Consider the following 17824-nt stretch of genomic DNA (forward strand, 5'->3'; position numbering starts at 1 on the left):
ACACTGTAACCAGCACTAAAATGGAGTCTAGGGGGGCCGGGGGACTGCACACACACGCTCACATGTGTCCCAAGTTAGAAAATGGGCCAGGGAGCATGTGAGCAGCGGTAGGCCCACTGTAGCCATACAAACGGAATTGGCCAATGAGGGGCCAGGGGAGGCTGGACAAACAAGGGGTAAGCTGCGATGCAGCCACAGAGCCCACAAGGGTCCCCACACTGTAACCAGTGCTAAGATGGAGTCTAGGGGGGGCAGGGAGACCGCAGACACAAGCTCACCTGTGTCCCAAGTTGGAAAAAATGGGAGTATGTCTCTAGCTGGTAAATTGAATAAGTTATGCAAGATCTAAAAAGGTGCACTTTGAGTAAATGAAGGCGCGAAAAAGGAAAGAAAATCAGTTGTGATACAAATAGTTTTACTCTACACTAGAGTATTCAGGCTAGGCCACCAAGAAGGGACAGAGGAAGCTCTAAGGTTGATTCGCGAGTTCAACCCTCTCGCCCCAGCACCCACCCTGGTGGAACCAGTCCGATCACTCGAAATAGGATTCATATTTATTTATTTATTTATTTATTGTTCGGTTTACAAACATTTACAAATAATATATTTAGAAAAACTTTTTCAAATTGGTTGCACATCATAGAACAAGTCAATTAATATCTTTGTCAAGAACAATTAAAGTAACAGTGTTATAAAGTTAATTATAAAGTACAAAATGTCATAAAACGTATATCTGAGCTGATTTCACATCTTTCCTGACTATAGGAGTGGGAGTTTCTGATTGTGGATTGGTAAAGAATTTCAAGGTGTTTCCTTCCAGTGTGGAATACCACCTTAAACTGGAAGGAAGGTTGATTTTCAGAAATAGAGAGGACCCCCCATCACCAGTCTGTTGTCCTACTGCTATTACTGTCAAGTCTGGAATTTGGCTATTCTGGAAGTGAAATTCTACTTGGTCAGGTTTTTGTTCAACCATGTGGCAGGTGCCGTTTAAACTAACATGGTTGACACTCTGTTTTAATTTTATTGGTCGGCTAGTCTGGGTCCAGAGGACCTTGTTTACGCAATCTATTAAGGGTGACAACCTCCTCAGGAGGTCATTCCCCAGTAAACAAGGGGTGCCCTCTGGAGTCACAACTATGACTGGGTGTTTCAACTTGTGTCGCCCAATTTTAATGTCCAAGTCTGCCGTTCCCTCGACGGGAATTTCCTTCCCGTCAAAGTTCTGCAGTTGTCCAGGAAGTGAGGTGAGAGGAATTTGGTAATTCTCTCCCCTTCCTGCATTCAGTTCGTCAAAGGCCCTTCTGGACAGAAGGGTAGCTTGAGATCCAGTGTCCACCAGTGCCAAAATTGTACCCTGCCCCTGTACTTGTACCGGGGCATAATATCTTCCCTCCTTCTCCTCAAGGGGGCACAGATAATGTACATTTTTGGACAACTGGTGGGCTAATTTTCTGGTTTTGGACATTGCAAGAGAAGAAATTTGGGCAGAATTCTGTGGAGAGCCTTGGGAATCTGAAAGAAAAAGTCGGCAACTGGAGATCAGAGCCATTGTGGGTTCCCCTGGCTCCGGTTCTGGGCCGTCCCCCCCCTTTTTGGAGGCAGTCATCAGGATGGGTTTGAACCAGGGGATTTTCTTGCTGTTGGTTCTGGGATGAGATGGTGGGCGGCGGTAGCTCAGTCTCCACATCTCCAGAGTCTGGATTTGCATCCCTAGGGGCCCATTTTTCTTTGGGAGGAGTTCCCCCATCTCTGAAGGAGAAGATCCTTTTCCCAGGATCCTCTGAGGATCCCTCTCCTTCAAATTGGAAGATCTGTACCTCCTCCTCAAAATCCGTCTGTTTGGGTCCTTTGTTTCTCCTAGCCCCTCTCTGCTCCTTAGGAGGCAGACTTTCAGGGGCAAGAGATTTTGTTTGCGGTTCCTGGGTTTCCAGGGGCTGTTTACAAGTGAGGAAGGAAGCTTCCTCCAAGGCTTTACACCCCCCTTCCCCTTGTGCCTCCTCCCTGGGAACCGGTGAGTTATCGGGGTGCTGCCCCCGTCATTGTTCTGGGGCACCAGGTCCAGAGTTGGGTCCGTTCTGCGCCGGCATGCCGATCTGAGGGTTCTGCTGAGCCCTCAGTATGTGACCCAGATCCCGCGCCATGTTTTGAACCTGGCGCTCTAACTGGGAAACCCGCTCATGCTGATACGGGGCCCTGTTTTCTCCCCTGGGCTGATCCCGGGAAGGGTAGCTATCCCTTCTCTGGTAGTACCCCGGGTTGGGAAGATTTGGGTACCCCTCCACCCTTGGCCTCCCCTCTCCCGGATTAGGTTGTCTGGGCTCAGGGAATTGGGGAAAGAAGGATGGATGATTTTGGGGTTGGAAGTTGGGTGGATACCTGGGGAAAAAGTTCTGCCCAGGATTTGGAGAATTTCTGCCCTCCGGTGGGAAGTTAGGAGGGAGGTTCCCTGGGCTAGGTGTTTGGCTGGATCCCCCCCCTTGGGCTGGAGGAGTCCACACATAACCCAGGATGGGTCGATTTCCCTTGTAACGGGGACTTACATAGTCAGGAGAGCGAGGGACCCCATTTGTGGGACTACCTCCTTGACTCCCTGTTTGTGACTGGCCCGAGGACCTTCTGGGCCTAGCATTATTAGGTGCAGGTAGGTTTTTAGGCCCCCCCATCTCCAAATCCAAAACGGGGGTGACCTTTACCTCTGCCACCTTGGCAGCAGCAGGGGTGCTGTTGGCTTTGGGGTTTTTGGGCGCATTATTTTTATTTTCTATTGGCTTCTGCACCTCATAGATCCGGGTCGCCTGTTCAATGACCCATTCTAAAGATCTTTTCTCGTGAAAATCCCTCACAAGCTGGGTCATTATGTATTTGGGCAAGGCATGGAAAAACGTATTAATAAATTCTCTGCTATCCGTGCGCACCCTTCTTCTGGTCTGTGCAAAAGCACGCTTTAACTCCTGCACAAATTCTTGTGGGGCCTGATCCTCCCCACATTGTAAATTGTAGGCTGCCTTGCGAGCCTCTTGAGGATTTCTGTGAACAGAAAAATGTTTTAATATGGCCGCCCTATAGGTGGACCACCTGGAATGATTTTGGTCCTCCAGCCCTGCAAAGAAACTGGAGTACTCTGGGGAGAATGTCCACTTTACATATTGGATACAGCTTTGGCTGTCCTTCAAATGGAAAGTCTCCATCATTTGCTCAAACAACTCTAAGTGCTCCCAAACAGAATACTTGGCATTCTTATGATACGGCGTGATGACGCTCCTGATTGCCTTAATCTGCTTTAAGGGGTCCTTAAGCAAGGCCCTTTTTGTCTTATTGGCCTTTTTGGTTCGGGTAACCCTGGTCCATTCATCTTCTGACTCAGAAGCGCTGCTCCCAGAGGTTCCCGTCTGTTCTTCCAGGTTTTCCCGGATTCTGCGAGCCTGGAAATGGCTGGCAGAATGTGGGGACCTGGTCTCCTGTGTCCTGTACCGCTCAGAGGAGTCTTCAGATCCCTCCTTGCTGCCAGGATTTGATGGGTACCCCCCCCCCCCACTGACCTAACTGGGCAGAGGTTTTCAGGATGCCCTTAATGGGCCTACTCTCCTGGGGTTCCCCACTAAATTGCACTGTGCTTGGGTGCCCATACCCGGATGCCCGCCCCTCCCTTCCTGGGTGGTACTGGCCTATGAGCCCCATGCTTCTGGCTGGATAGTAATCTGCCATCCCTGTGGCCCTGTGCTCATGTGCGCCAGAGGACATGGGGGTGGCAGAGTCCAGGGACTGAGAGAAATAAAGGCCTCTGGTACTAGGGCTCCTGGGGTTATGCTCAGGAGTTTCTCTTTCCCAGCGAACCTCATCTCTATCCGCCCCTACTCCCTGTTGCAATGCAAGAGCCTGCGCCTTCAGTTCCTCAGTTAAGGCCTTACTAGACTCTATCAGTCTCTCCTGCATCGCTACCTGTTGTTGGAGCCTATCATTGTGCTGGCGGCTCTCTGCGTTTCCTGATTGGTCCTGGAGCACTGGGCCAGTCTTTGCTGCAGGAGGGTTACCTCCTTAGCTGTGTCCCTATTGGCCTGCTCCTGTCTTGCCAGAGCCTCCTCCACCCTCCTGGTGTGCTCTAGCAAGTCCTGGTGTTCTTTTTGGAGGTCACCCAGTCCCTGGTGGGCCAGGTGATTTTCTTCCAATTTCCTTTTTAAGTGGCAGACTTCCTGGCCTAAGGTATCCCTTTCCTGACTAAGAGCCTGCATCTGTGCCGCCAGGTCGTCCCTTTGCCTTTGGAAGGCACCAGCTTTCTGGCGCTCCTGGTCAAATTCTGCCTGGGTATCCAGGTCTTTCAAAATCAGTTTATTGCTCTCTGCCTTCTCCCTATCTAGGTGGCTTTGCAGGGTGACTACCTGCTCAGCACATGCCCTATTGAAGTCTAACTGTTGTTCCAGCTTTTTCTGGCTCTGCAGTAGGGAGTCCAAACCTTCTTGGTACTCCTTCTGCAAGGCCAGAAATCTGGTATCCTGGTCAGCCTTTTCCTGTTGCAGGATGTCCATATCCCTCTTTATTTTAATGATGTGCTGTCTACTCTCATTTTCTGACTCCTGGCTCCCCTGCAGCCTCTGCTCAGAAGAGACCAGGTCAGATTGGACCTTCTCTAACGCCATCTGTCACTTGTTCGCCAGATCTTGGCTTTCCGTACATTTATCCTGCATGTCTCCCATATATAGGTACAGGTATGCCGCTATCCTAACCATCTTGTCTTGTTCATCCTTAGCTTTAGGAGCCATGTATAGTTCACTCAGGGCACATGTAAGGGACCCTGATCTCTCCATATATCTGACCCTGTTTCCGTGACCTGTTGCGTGATGGCCTGCAACCAGACCATCTGGTCCTGATGGGTCCACTCACCTCTCACAAATAGCTTATGTAAGAAGTGCTCTCTGGCTATTTTCATGTCTACTAAGGTCGTCATTCTAGAGATTGGTCTCTGTCCTGACTTACAGAAATTAGTATTTTATTTTTGCAAAACAGACCTTTTTCTTAGAGCGTTCCTTTGAGGAGTGCTTTACAGCGTAACACAGCGTGTGCTCCGACCGGATATGTGTATCTGGTCAGCTGGCACGCTGTATTAATCTGCACAAGTGATAGATCTAATCCAAACGTCCGGCACGAGCCCCCAATTTGTAAGAGGATTCAATTCAACACTACAGCTAAGTCAATGCCTAGTCTGGGATACTGAATGGAAACCCTTATTGATCTATCTTTATGTCCAGTTCATGCGTTCTGGATGACTACCCCTGTATAACACCCCTCTCTTGGACTCCCCCTGACCCCACTGAGCCAAGAAGTAGTTCTGTTTTGCACGTTTAAAGGTTTATTTGATAAAATAAACAATATATATATATATCACGCTTTATAATAAATTAATAATTGGACATCACACTTAATCTGATCAGTAATCAATAATGGATAGTCTGGCACTAGCACACTTCTTTATAATCAATGATGAGTGGTTATAGGATGGATAAGATAGAAACAATACTTTTATGGTTTCAAATGGATGCAATGTGGAATGAAATGCAGTACAGAAAATAACTTGATAGGATTTCAGCAAAGACAATGTAATCACTTTCTTGGACAATTCACCCCCCCCCCTTTATGCAATGCAAGGAAATGGAAGGAAGCACACAGTTCTCAGAAATGCAATCAAATGTGATTCAGTTCACCCCAGCAAGCTTAGACTACAGAAGTTGGAAACACAGGCCCAAAATGCTTTTATATGTGCTGGCAATGAAGTGAAAAATATGCTAAAATGCTTTTAATTCCCTCTAGAGGTTTAGGGTGAGTGGTATATGCTTTGAATAATGTCAGGATCACTTTAGCAATGCTCTATAATGGTTGTCAGGTTGCAAACGAATTTTTGCAACGGAAGGCAAGCAGCAGCAGATTTTTACACGTGGAGAAATTGGCAAATCGCGGTAAAATTCGCGAGTGCGCCGGGCGCGATTACAGAGGAACTACAAGGACTATCACTATCGCCTAGGATCTCAGCTTCCAGATGAAAGTTACTGCAAGTCTCTAGCACAAACGGTTAAGGAGATATGAGCGATTAAATAAAGGTCGTTTTTCAGATTTGAAAATTTTAAAGTTCAAAAAGACAAGTGCAGCTTGCAACTAGAAAATGACAGGTGACAGCTTTACAAATGACAGGTGACAGTTAGGAGGCAGTTAGGAGGCAGTTCTACTTAGATTAAAATAGCTTGGATTATATTATTTTAACTAAGAGATTGGTTCTGCACAGTTCTGCTAGGTACTCACACTATATTCTTGAATTAGAATGGGCCTCGCCACGGATCTGGTCAGGTTTTAGACTGGACTCTGGTTCAGCTCTCTGGTTCTGCTGACGGGTCAGCTCTACTCTGCTGGTCTGGTCTGGGTCTCTGAAGGTGGATAGATTGAAGTCTCTATGTTAGCTCTCTCGAGGTTGATGGAGGTAAAGTATGGATTTTCCGGCAGAGCTTCCAGCTGCAAATGGATTTGAAGGTCCCTATCTGTCCTGTCTGTCTGCTTTTATCTGTTTTTAAAATGGGTGTGTGTGCAGCATCACTAGCCAGCCCCTCTCTCATCTGCCTATTGGCCCAATTCTCCCCTCTCCCATGATTGGGGAAGGAACTGTGAGTCAGAGTGATGCTGTAGGTTTTATGGGTCAGAGGATCAACCCCTGTCAAATTGCACACAATCTATATTTGAAAAAAAAAACATATTTGCACAGGTACACATTTGTTTAAAATTACATGCACCCATCACATATCACAGGAGGTATACCCTGTCCAAATCTGCTCTTCCTGGGGGCTTGCATTCAGAAATGGTGACATTTGCACTTTTTAACTGGTTTCGCAATATCGGACATTAACCCAAATTTACACACATGTGCGCAAGGAGTATGGACATTAGTTGATGAAGTGTCAGATTTTTCACATGCACACATTTTGAGTAATATCCTCTTTTCCGCTAAAACCCCCCTGAACATACCACCGGGTCCTAACACGTCTTAAAATGTGGGCAGAAAAATCACAAGAATTATGGTGTCATTTAAATAATTTTCACAAGTCCGTACTATGAGTTATATAATCTTTTTAGAGTTATGTTCTGGCCCCAAAGGGGAGTGGTTTCCCCCCAGCACACGGTTGAATTTCTGGTTTTTCCAGTTCTGCCAAGCCAGCTTGCTCTCACAGGCAGTGCTCCTCCCCTGTCCTTCCAGGAGGAAGCTCCATTTACGACTCCCGCCAATAAAACATTTGCCTGAGTCAGGACAGGGCTTTGTTCAGAGCTCCTGTATTCTGTGGGGGCTCCCCTTAATTCAATTATCAGAGAGATGGCATATCCTTAGTGTGGCCAGCAAAAGGCAGATAGGCCTGGGAACACAGCTGTGACTCAAGTTTCACTCCTGATGGGGGTAGTTGCCAGGCAGAATTCAGTTCCTTAAGCCAGGTTTCAGGTAAAATGTCACTTTTTGTTACCCAGTTTAAGTCAAGACAATGTTTACATATGCAGCTAGAATGCTGATTCTAAGTTTAAAACTATGACATTTAAACAATTGCAACCTATGTGACACTCAAAGTAGGTCACTCATTCAATTTAAACATTTAGATTTTTAGTGTCTTTCAGTCCAAATTTACTTAAACTGCTGAAATCCACAGCTCAACCAGTCTTGTTATAAACCTTCAAGTCACTTCAGAATATAACTTTACATTGGATCCACCTCTCAGTAAGTCTTTCTTTGGCTTGCATTGGGTTCATTTATTCAGTTTTAAACAAAATCTGGTGGTTTTAAAACGCCGGCTTTCTGATAGTGGTGAGTACTGGTACGGCACCCCTTTTTGGGATTTAAGAAAATGAATTCCCAACAGTTATGGGTTTGCTTTTGGCAATCAGCATTGCCATTCCCAATGGTTTCAGACTACTGTGTGGGTAGTCCAATGGTGGTTTTAGGCAGTGTCCTTCTGTGCCCATAACATCGGCAAAATGGGTGGCAGCCTATTCTTCATGCATTTCCCTGGGCATTTTCTGGGAAGCTCTGGCCATCATGATGTTTTCCATGTCAGTACCGCACAGTTTTGAGGTAGGGCTTGGATGCGTGGATAAAAACATCCCACAGTGGGAACCCACTGGCAATCTCCTTTAATGTGCCCCATGGTTCCATCCTGCCCGATGTGTGCTTGGCAGGACGGTGCAGCCATTTTTATTGTTGTTGCAAAATGCAGTTTTTAGCCATGGCGCTCACAGGACCCTTTTGTGGTTGTTTCTGCGCAAATGCATTGAGATGTGATTTGAATTTGCAAGGTGTTTCCTTTCACGGTGTTGAACAGAAGATTTGGTTCTACGCAGATTATCTTTTATTAGTTTTGAGAAACTTGGATTTGTCTTTGCATTCGTTGATGAACACACTTAATTGGTTTCATGAAGTGGCTGGATATAAGATTAACTGGTCTAAATCGGAGGTAATGCCGGTGACTGCACATTGTGATAAGTCTTTGGTGGTGGGGCTTGGATTTCAATGGTGTGAGAAAAAACTGAAGTACTTGGGGGTTTAGTTGGATCCAATGTCAGTGATATGGTTGAAGAGAACATGGGTATGGTTTGTAAGGAACTGAAATTGAACGCCCAAAGGTGGTCGGTATTGCATCTATCTCTGTGGGGTAAGGTAAATGCGCTAAAGATGAATGCTGCGCCAAAAACTAATTATATTCTGAGTATGCTTCTCCTGAAAATTGGTCTATCTTTTTGGAAGTTGATTGATACCACTCTCCAGTCCTTTCTTTGGGATGAGAAACCGCCAAGACTGAAGCTTTGGAAACTCCAGCTTTCAGTTGAGAAGGGGGACTAGGTGTCCCGAACTTTAAGGCATATCCTTTAGCCTTCTCGTGCCAATTCTTTCTTCCTTTTTTGAAAGATTCTCCTAGTGTGTGGGCGATGGCAGAGCAAGTGTGATGAACCCACTCGCCCCAAGAGCGGTATTCACGACTGTTAGCAAACATGGTAGGAGATGCCCCTTGACTGAGTTTCTAAGAGACGTTTGGAAGAATATCTATGATATGTGTGGCCCAGTTGCTCTGAAATCGCCTAATGCATCTCTGTGGTTGAATAAAGCTATAACCGACAATGGCAAGTTGTTGTTTTGGCCACAGTGTTTTCTTGGCGGAATTCAATGGATTAGTGATGTTTTTAAAGATGGAAAATGGATTGACTTTGCTGAGTTAAGTGCTACTTTTACTGTTGAACATTTTTCTATCTCGGACTTCAGGAAATTGAAGGGATGTATTGGTGAAGTGCATTGTGACGGGGATGCAAATGTTGAATTTTTCACTACTGGCGTTCAGTCACTTGCGAGTAGGGTTTATCATCGAATTGTATTGAATTATAAGGAGAATACTGAATTACTTAATGAATGGATCAGAAGAGTGGGTTGTGAAATCACTTCTGACCTGTGGCTTGTGATGTCTGCGAATGTGAAGCTTTGTTCGATAAGTTTGACTGAACGTTCGAGACAAATTAAAATTCTCAATAGAGTTTTTTGGAGCCCAGAAAGGCTTAAAAATAGAGGTTTGTCTGATTCTGATGTTTGTTGGTGTTGCTGGAGTGAGAAAGGCAGTATGGAACATTTGCTGTGGGACTGTGTATGGGTTCGTTGGTTTTGGCATGAGGTTTGTATTATTTGTCTCGGGGTTCTGAACCAAAATGTTGACTTGGATTTTAAAACTATGGTGCTAGGCTGCGATGATTTACTTGACGACCTTTCACTATCGGAGAAGAAACTTTTGTTCAGAGGTGCTTCTATTTGGAAACAAATGATTTTGAGGAGCTGGAAATCTCGTGTCTCACCAATATTGGAGGATTGGATTACAGAAATGAACTGCTTAGCGAATATTGAGAAATATATATACAGAAGAATGGGAAAATTGAGTTTATATACGACGGTCTGGGGAGCTTTTTTGAAATTATTTGTTCATCGTTAAATTGTATATTGATGTTTTTTTTATTGTATTTATTTATTTATTTATTCTTTCTTTTTCTATTCCTATATGTTTATATCCTTTATGCTGTGTTATGATACTTTGTGATTTATTGTTCAGTCCTGTTCTGATTACCAAAATTTAAATAAAGAATAAAAAAAAACATCAATCAACCCCACACCTCTGGTACACGAGAAGGGATCTGAACAGATTGGAATACAAGGGTATTATAAGACATAGTCGTCCAATTTTGGTAACGTGTACGAAACGGCAGGCTTATCTCTGCAAAGTCGTCGATCGCTGGTTAGTTGCAACACAGCGAAAATACAATTACCCAATGATAAAATGCTCTGTCCAGTCAAGATTGTATAAAATATCTACTTTATAATTACTACAACGATAGTTCTAGCACACTACAATTACAACGCATACTGTAAAGGAACACAGAGGGCAGACAGTTTCAAAAAGGAAAGGGATACATTCTGAATACTGACAGAAGGGTACAATCAGTCTTACAGTTCAAGATTATTTGGTTTCAGCAGCAAAGGGGCAAAAGGTCGTAACTGTCTCTAGGGGACTTTGGAGAAGGACCAGGGGCGCAGAACCACAATGTAACTGGTACTGAAAAGGTTCTTGGTGCTCGACAGCATCGGGGTGGTTCCAGTACTCTTCACAGCCCTTGTGCCAGTGTTAGTGGCGGGAGACAGCTGCGGGTAGCAGGTGGCAGGCAGTACGGCAATCGAAGCTGGATGGATGTCTGCAGGCTCTCCGGCTTAGCAGCTCTGGGCCAAGAATCATCAACTCTGTGCTGGTTGGTGGATCTGGAATGCTGGTTGAGGCGTCTCGGGTGGCTCTTGTGACTGCGGCTTGATAACATTCAGTGGTGCAGATGGATGCAGTTCGAGGACTCGACTGTCTCAAGAATTGGATTTATAAAGATGGATGCTGGATGATGCGTGTGTGGCCCTCCTCCTAGCTTCTTCGCAGGGCTCGTGTCCTTTCAAGGTGGACGGCCCTAATCTCAGGAGGGTGTTAGCAGACAACAGCCTTGTCATTTGTCCAGAGACTCTTTGCCACTTCCCACCTAGGAGGCTTGTTGTCAGAACCTAGCAGGGCATGCTGTGTGTTGGTTGGGTACTGGTTCTGGAGCTGCTGGACGTATCCTCTGAGTCCGGTATCTCCCTCTGTTCCCTGGGAGATGTTTAGGGGAGGGATCTTGCTTCCCTCTTGGAACTCCTGGCCTTCCTTCACTGGCGCAAAATATAAGAAGTATGTTCTGTAAGCAGACTTTCTGTCCCCCCCAAACCACATACTTCTCCCCTCTGAAAGGGGCCAGCTCAGCAGCGGTTTTGCCTACAGTAAATAGTGGACCCAGACATGCATTTCACTGCCTTTCATACAGAGGGGTGGGAACTAGCTTCAGGTTGACACATTGCACACCAAAGGGGAGTTGGTCCGCCTTCTTGTTGTCTCTCAGGCAACCAAGCCCACTCGGCAGGCTTGCCTCAATTATCTCTCATTAGTATGCACTGCCACCAGATGGGGAATGAAGGAATGCAGATCCATTTAGCCTTTGCTATTTTAATGAGGCTGCTCATTGCTGGAGGAAGGTGTGCCTCCCCCCTTCTTGGAATGATTTGATGTACCCAGGGCTGTCACATTTCATCTGACTATGACAGGGGAAGACAGCGCTTGTAGGTTGTCTCTTCCCAGAGTACAGGTGACTATGTTTTTGGTGCGGGAAGCAGATGAAATGGGTGCGGAATGGCCACACTTATTTCTCAGAGGCTGGTCTCCCATCATTAAATGTAATGTATCAAAAAAAACAGGTGAGAGAACTCTCAATGTGGTCGAATTCCTCAGTAGCTTGTCTGGAAGTTAGTGTACTGTGTCCCCCCGCCTGTGGTTTCCAGGTCTTAATCTGCTGAGGAAATGAGATAGAGAGAAGATAAGAGCATGGGAATGTGGGTGAAACGCAATAGCATCTCCATAGGGTGCTGAAGGAGGGGAAAGGGAATGTTTTGTGATAGCCTGGGTACATATCTTTCCATTTATGTGGACAATAGATCGGCATTGTAGGAACCTAGAAATTGATATGTGCTAAACGTGTTTGCCATCAAAATGATTGTCTATGTGAATCAGTTTGCATGCTTGGAACTCAGAATGAGGGGAGATCATTTGATATTCCATTAATATATCGTTTGAGAGTGCAGTCTACACATTATGGCAGAGTGTGCACCATTTTGATATTGGAGTTGGGTCGAAACTAGTACTCAAAGAAGTGATTTGACGATTACAGTCCTCCAGAAATGTCTATTCCTAGAGCCACAAACACATTGGCCATATGTATTTCTGTTGACCCTACACACTTGGGCACTTTCTGGGAAGTCAACATCTCTTTGTAAAGCGAATTGCTTTCACTGGAGCCCGCAATCAATACACCTCTAGGTAGAGAACTGAGAAAGCATTTCTATTCTACGTGGTCGTGCGTAGCGTAGGCAACTTTCTACAGAGTGATTTCAAGCGTATCCGTGATGCACATTTCTTTTCCAACAGAAAATGAAAAACACGACACTTTCAACAACAAAGACGTTACACGGTAACAAATTGAGGGCCTTCAGTGAAGTGGTAATGTCCTTGTGTTTCATGGTATTTATTCAGGCTCTCGTTGCCATGTTTGGAAGCCGTTGTAGTTGAATGATTTGGTGTTTAGGAAAGTCTGAATGGACAATACAATAGTCCTGCAATGGCAGCGCGTTACCACAGTGTGAACCCGTGGAGTTATACACCCTTTTAGTATCTCCAAGTTCCCGGCCTTACCTGTGAAGCAGTGCGGAGCCACTCTTCCCACTTCAGCACACATGAGTTGAAACTACAGATCCCCTTTATCAGGGCCTACATTTTAACCCCTTAAGTCGCAGACAGCTTTCCTACATGGACTAGTGGATGCGCGGTAGGCATTCAGAGATGTGTCTTTGATGTCCTGAGGCATTCCTCAATCTAAAATGTAGCTGCACTACATTCACCATATGCAACGGAAGGGTGTGTGATTCAGTTACTTGAGTGAGCACATACCCACACGGCACCTCCAACAAGCATTGGCAATGCCAACAGTTTGGGCTTTTGTGTAGGCATGGGAAAGGCAATTGCAAGGCACAGCCGTAGTGGTATTAACTGGCCATTAATGGTAGCAGGTGCAAAATGGTGCTAGTAGCTGGGCATCTAATAGCAAATGCCTAATACTTTTACACAAGCCAAAACAGCTGGCTTTGCCAATGCTTGTTTTTAACAGGACTTCAGTGAAGTGTAAATCTAGTGGCTGAAGGCAGACGTGGTGAAACATATTTATTACACCAGTAGTGGCTTTGCAACTCCAATTATGTCATTAACCCTTGAAGAGTGCTTTGCAACAACACTGGAATGCACTTTGAGTGCAAAGTTTGATAGTGAGGCTTGATTACATTTAGTTAAAAGAAATCCCATGAGGAGGTGTTTTGTGGGGTGGTAGAAACTGAGTGGGAATGGCCAAAGGTATTAGAATGGCCATGGTCAGTCAATGGATGGGCACATAACCAAATAACACCTACAGGCTCTGTGTCTCTCCTCATATGCCATTCCTCCCTATCTGTACTCTAATGCAATAGTTTCGGCCTATAGCTGCTGCAAGCGAGACCTAATAGCCCAAACTAAAAATGCCTACCGTGACCAGATCTGCCTTACTCCATACCCACATCTAAGGCCAGAACCAGATTAGAATCCCTGGCGATTCGACCTGAAAAAAACGAAGCACTTGGCCCCAGTGCTGACTCATATAGAGACCGATGTAGAGTAGCGTTTGAGAAATAATTGAAAAATCTAATTACCCAGCTGTTCGGCGCTGTCGCCTGGATGAAATACGCTCTTTGGGTAATCTAGAAGACGGCAGTTGAAGTTGCAAAGCCCTAAAGTGCCATGCACGTAAGGGGTCGTTAGACTGATTTATGCACTCCCTGAACGATCAGTGCTGGGAATCAGATTAGGTTTATTGCAACGTTAATTGAGCATGGAAGGGTCATTTGCATCCAGCCTGGATGAATGGGAATGATTTACCACTGGCAACAGCAGGTTTTGGTTGGCTGGAGTCACGAGCGCTCTTTCTGGGACTTGTTGACATTCACAAGAGCCGCCTATGACATCACCTGAAACGGCCTTCCAAAATGGCTGCCACCCTGGATAAGGGCATATGTGTCATGTGTTTGTGAAAGAAAATCTTCACTAAAGGGGTGCAATGAAACCGTTTCAATCAGAGGCAGTCTTGCCATGAGGGAGACTCGGCAGCATTCCAGCCAAATCAGTGCCCCAAAGCTCAGCAAGGCATTCCAGTCAGAATCTGACATGGGAATGGGCTCGCAAAACAAATATGGAAGACAACGCCACATGTCAAATAGTAGCCTGCAGAATAAGCAAAGGAGTTGATCTGTAAGTGAGGCTGGAAGTGAGGCAGCCATTGATGGGTAGGGGGTTAGGTGAGGTGCATGGGTGGGGGTTACAACAATTTAAGAGGATTTAGAAAGGGTAGAACAGAGCAATGTAGGGTCTAGGGGAACCTTAATGTTATAACTATTTATTTTCATTTTTATACCATTTAATTTTTTTTATTTTCAGTGGTATTGTACTTGCAGTAGATGGTAATTCTATAATTTGACATTGACTATTTACTATTCAACAATTACACATTTCTACCATTTTACATTCACAATGTTGACATGGCAAATGTGTTGGTCCATGCCCCAGTCCTGTGAGCCTTTCAGAAGGACCAACACTCCTGCTCCAGAACATTTAGTCTTCCAGAGGCACCCCCTTACCGTAGGGGCCGGGGAAAACCATATTTTACAATAGGGAATTTCCTAAGTGATGTGACTGTCCTTATGCATGACGCAGTGAGTCATCACAGGTTCACGGTTCTCAACTCCTGACCCCATTCACCCATGATGGCTGTGGTGTCCCCTAAAGGACATGATGCTCTCATGTCAGTGGGTATGACTCTTACACTTGATCCACTTTATAAGCCACTGGACAGCTGTACTATTGCATTCAGTTCTCCAGTGTCCCGCCACTTTTCTTCTGATTGTTGCTCTGATTGGTCAAAGTAGACGCTGTGCCGAAATGTACCATGAGCATCTCTGAAACCTGTGAAGGGCAGCCGGACATACTGCGGTACAGAATAACTTAAGTGCACTGACTTTCATGCTAATTCTTGTGTAGGGTCCATTTAGGTTATTGTCCATTTTTGTATGAAGTGCTCAATACTGTGATCTACACTGTTTCAAACTGCTCCCAAATTTTGCAGATAAGTGAACTGTTGCAAGAGGAGATGATATGATTTGCTTCTGATCACCTAGTTTGATCTGGGTGGGGTTCCAATCATATAAAAACAGACACATTTTGCAGGAAACAAGCGTATCTGTGGGTTTCCGAATACCGATGGGACTAGGATGGGGCAACACCAGCTCGAAGTAACCGAATCAAACCGGGAATCAGTGGTGAATTAAGCAGCGATGTCACACGTTTCCCTTTTACTGCCAAAGTGTGCCTGTCACGTTATCTACTTGCTCTCTCCTTAACTGTTTTCATATTGTGTATCACAGCCCTCTCTTTCTGATTGAGGTAGCATGTCAGCCTTCCAAGATCACTCTAAAAAGACTGGCATAATCAGAGGGCATTTGGGAATGCCAGTGTTTATGGCAGCCTGCTGACACCCCTTGCAGACTGTCTTTCTTTGCCCTTCTTATACACGGTCATCTTAGTTTGATTAATACAGTACATTTTCTCTGCATTAGAGCTCTTTCAGAGTAGGTATCAGTGGATGGGTGTTTACAACAGTATTGAAAAGGAAACACATTTAAAATATACGTATTTGGTTTCAAATGTCTTTTTTGTTTCTTATGCATTTAGTCCAGGGTTAGCCACCCTGTCATACTCCATATGTTCTCACCTACAACTCCCATCTGCCCTAACCAGCATAGTGACAGGTTCGAACCCCGAATTTAGTAACATGAAATAACCTGTATCGCACCCATTCCCGTTTCAGCCCAGCACATCTTTACTTATTTTGGAAGGTCAATTTTCAAAAGAGGGAGCACCCGAATATTTTTCCCATCCGCCTCCACCCTAATCACTTGCTCCAAACTTTACTGCTTCTGGCCATAAATGCTTTTGCGTTGATTTATTTCATTATGTATAAATTGGGTTAGTTTAGCTTTCTCTGTTGTTTGTTCAGTTACTTTAACTAAAAATTACTTTTATAATTTTGTTATCAAAATGCTTTACTTTGTTAGTTATTTTAACAGCATCATGTGTAGTACAGTGAACCGCCTATTGACTATGTCACTTGGTCTTTTTTTCTCACTCTCTGTTAATTTCTGTCCTTCCCATCTCTGAGTGAAGGGAGACAGGTTGTTAGTCTTTTTCCTTTGTCTCTGCACTCATGCGCTTTAGTTTCAGGAGTTGGTGATCAAGTTGCGTTGATGAACCTAGAGGGCCTGCCCTCACTGTTATAGTGGAATTGTGACTTCACAGCCATCACTTGAGAACTATTCCCTTCCAATCAAACTCTTTGTGCCGGCACATAATGGGTCATTTTTAGCCCCCGTTTTTACCCGTCTAAGGAATCTGATACCCCCCCAACAACAGACTCCCTTTCAGCCTCATGCAATTTAAAAAATAAATGGGGACCCCCGTTCATGGATCACCTCTTCACTCCGTGTAAGAGACACCCCCAAACCTTCACAGCAGTGTCCCTCGTGGCACACCACCTTGCACCCCCCCAATTTCAGCACTTACATTTTTCCCACCAACTGTTCATGTTAACTCTACCCTGCTCCCCTAAATGGTATGCCAGTAATACATCCTATGTTGTAGGGGCTGTTGGGTACAATGCCACGTTGCTTCCCAAATCTAGATTTATGCTCAATAAATACTCAAAAAAAAATAAAATGTTATAGTATTCCGTTTTTTATGCATAGCCCCTACGAATTGCATATACATCTCCAGAGGTGAGTTCATCATTTCAATTGCTGCTTGTTTTTCTTATTAGTACTGTTTTATGCGTTGCTGTTCTAGTCTTTACTCTGTGAGCCTTCTTAACAACATATGTTTTATAAAATGTCAGACTCATCCCATATAAATTAGTCCATCATAAATTGGGGTTTTACATTGATAAGCGCTGCACTGGAACTTCCTGCGAGGACATCTAAGCCCTAAGTGCTGAGGCTAAAATGAGGCCACTCAACTGGCAGAACCCCATCTAGAAAAGCAACGGAGAAAACGCCTGGCACAGCTGACCCTCATTTCATATGGGCCCGATTTAAGATGATGCACTTTTCCTCTTTCAGGGAATCTGACTAAACACATGAAATCGAAAGCCCACAGCAAGAAATGTCAGGAGATGGGGGTGTTGGTCTCTTTTCCTTTGGACCTGGAAGCTGATGAAGGTATAGTTGCATGACCTTAGCACTTCTGCGAATTTATAAAGTCTCCTAAAATGTACATGTACTACTAACCTCCCATCCACCCGTTTACCATGCTCTACATGCGACCTGAGGCCTGAATAGATTAACTTACTCTGTTATGTATGCAAATATCCATTGTTTAAAGAAAACCACACCAATGCCTTAATTTAACGCATTGTAATGTATTAAGAGCCTGAAGAGGCTTCCAAGCACACAAGCAGGAAGGCCTGTGGAATGGGACTTGATCAAAGTTGGTGGGTATTTTTAATTATGCCAGAGCCAGGTATTAAGGCTGTACTTGAATAGGGGATTCCAGCATTGAAGAGTCTTTGGGAGGGAGAGCTTTGG

The 17824-nt window shown here is 44.9% G+C and overlaps 1 protein-coding gene across 1 annotated transcript in view; it reads left to right on the top strand.

The window, feature by feature from the left end:
* HIVEP3 (HIVEP zinc finger 3) overlaps window positions 1–17824 on the top strand; it is a 791497-nt gene that overhangs the window by 641831 nt on the left and 131842 nt on the right. Inside the window, exon 7 of the mRNA XM_069623046.1 lies at window positions 17360–17458. Within this exon, the coding sequence (XP_069479147.1) occupies window positions 17360–17458 (99 nt within the window). The remainder of the gene's footprint in view (window positions 1–17359; window positions 17459–17824) is intronic.

This window comes from Ambystoma mexicanum, chromosome 11 (assembly GCF_040938575.1).
Source record: "Ambystoma mexicanum isolate Mex_15411 chromosome 11, UKY_AmexF1_1, whole genome shotgun sequence".
NCBI lineage: Eukaryota > Metazoa > Chordata > Amphibia > Caudata > Ambystomatidae > Ambystoma > Ambystoma mexicanum.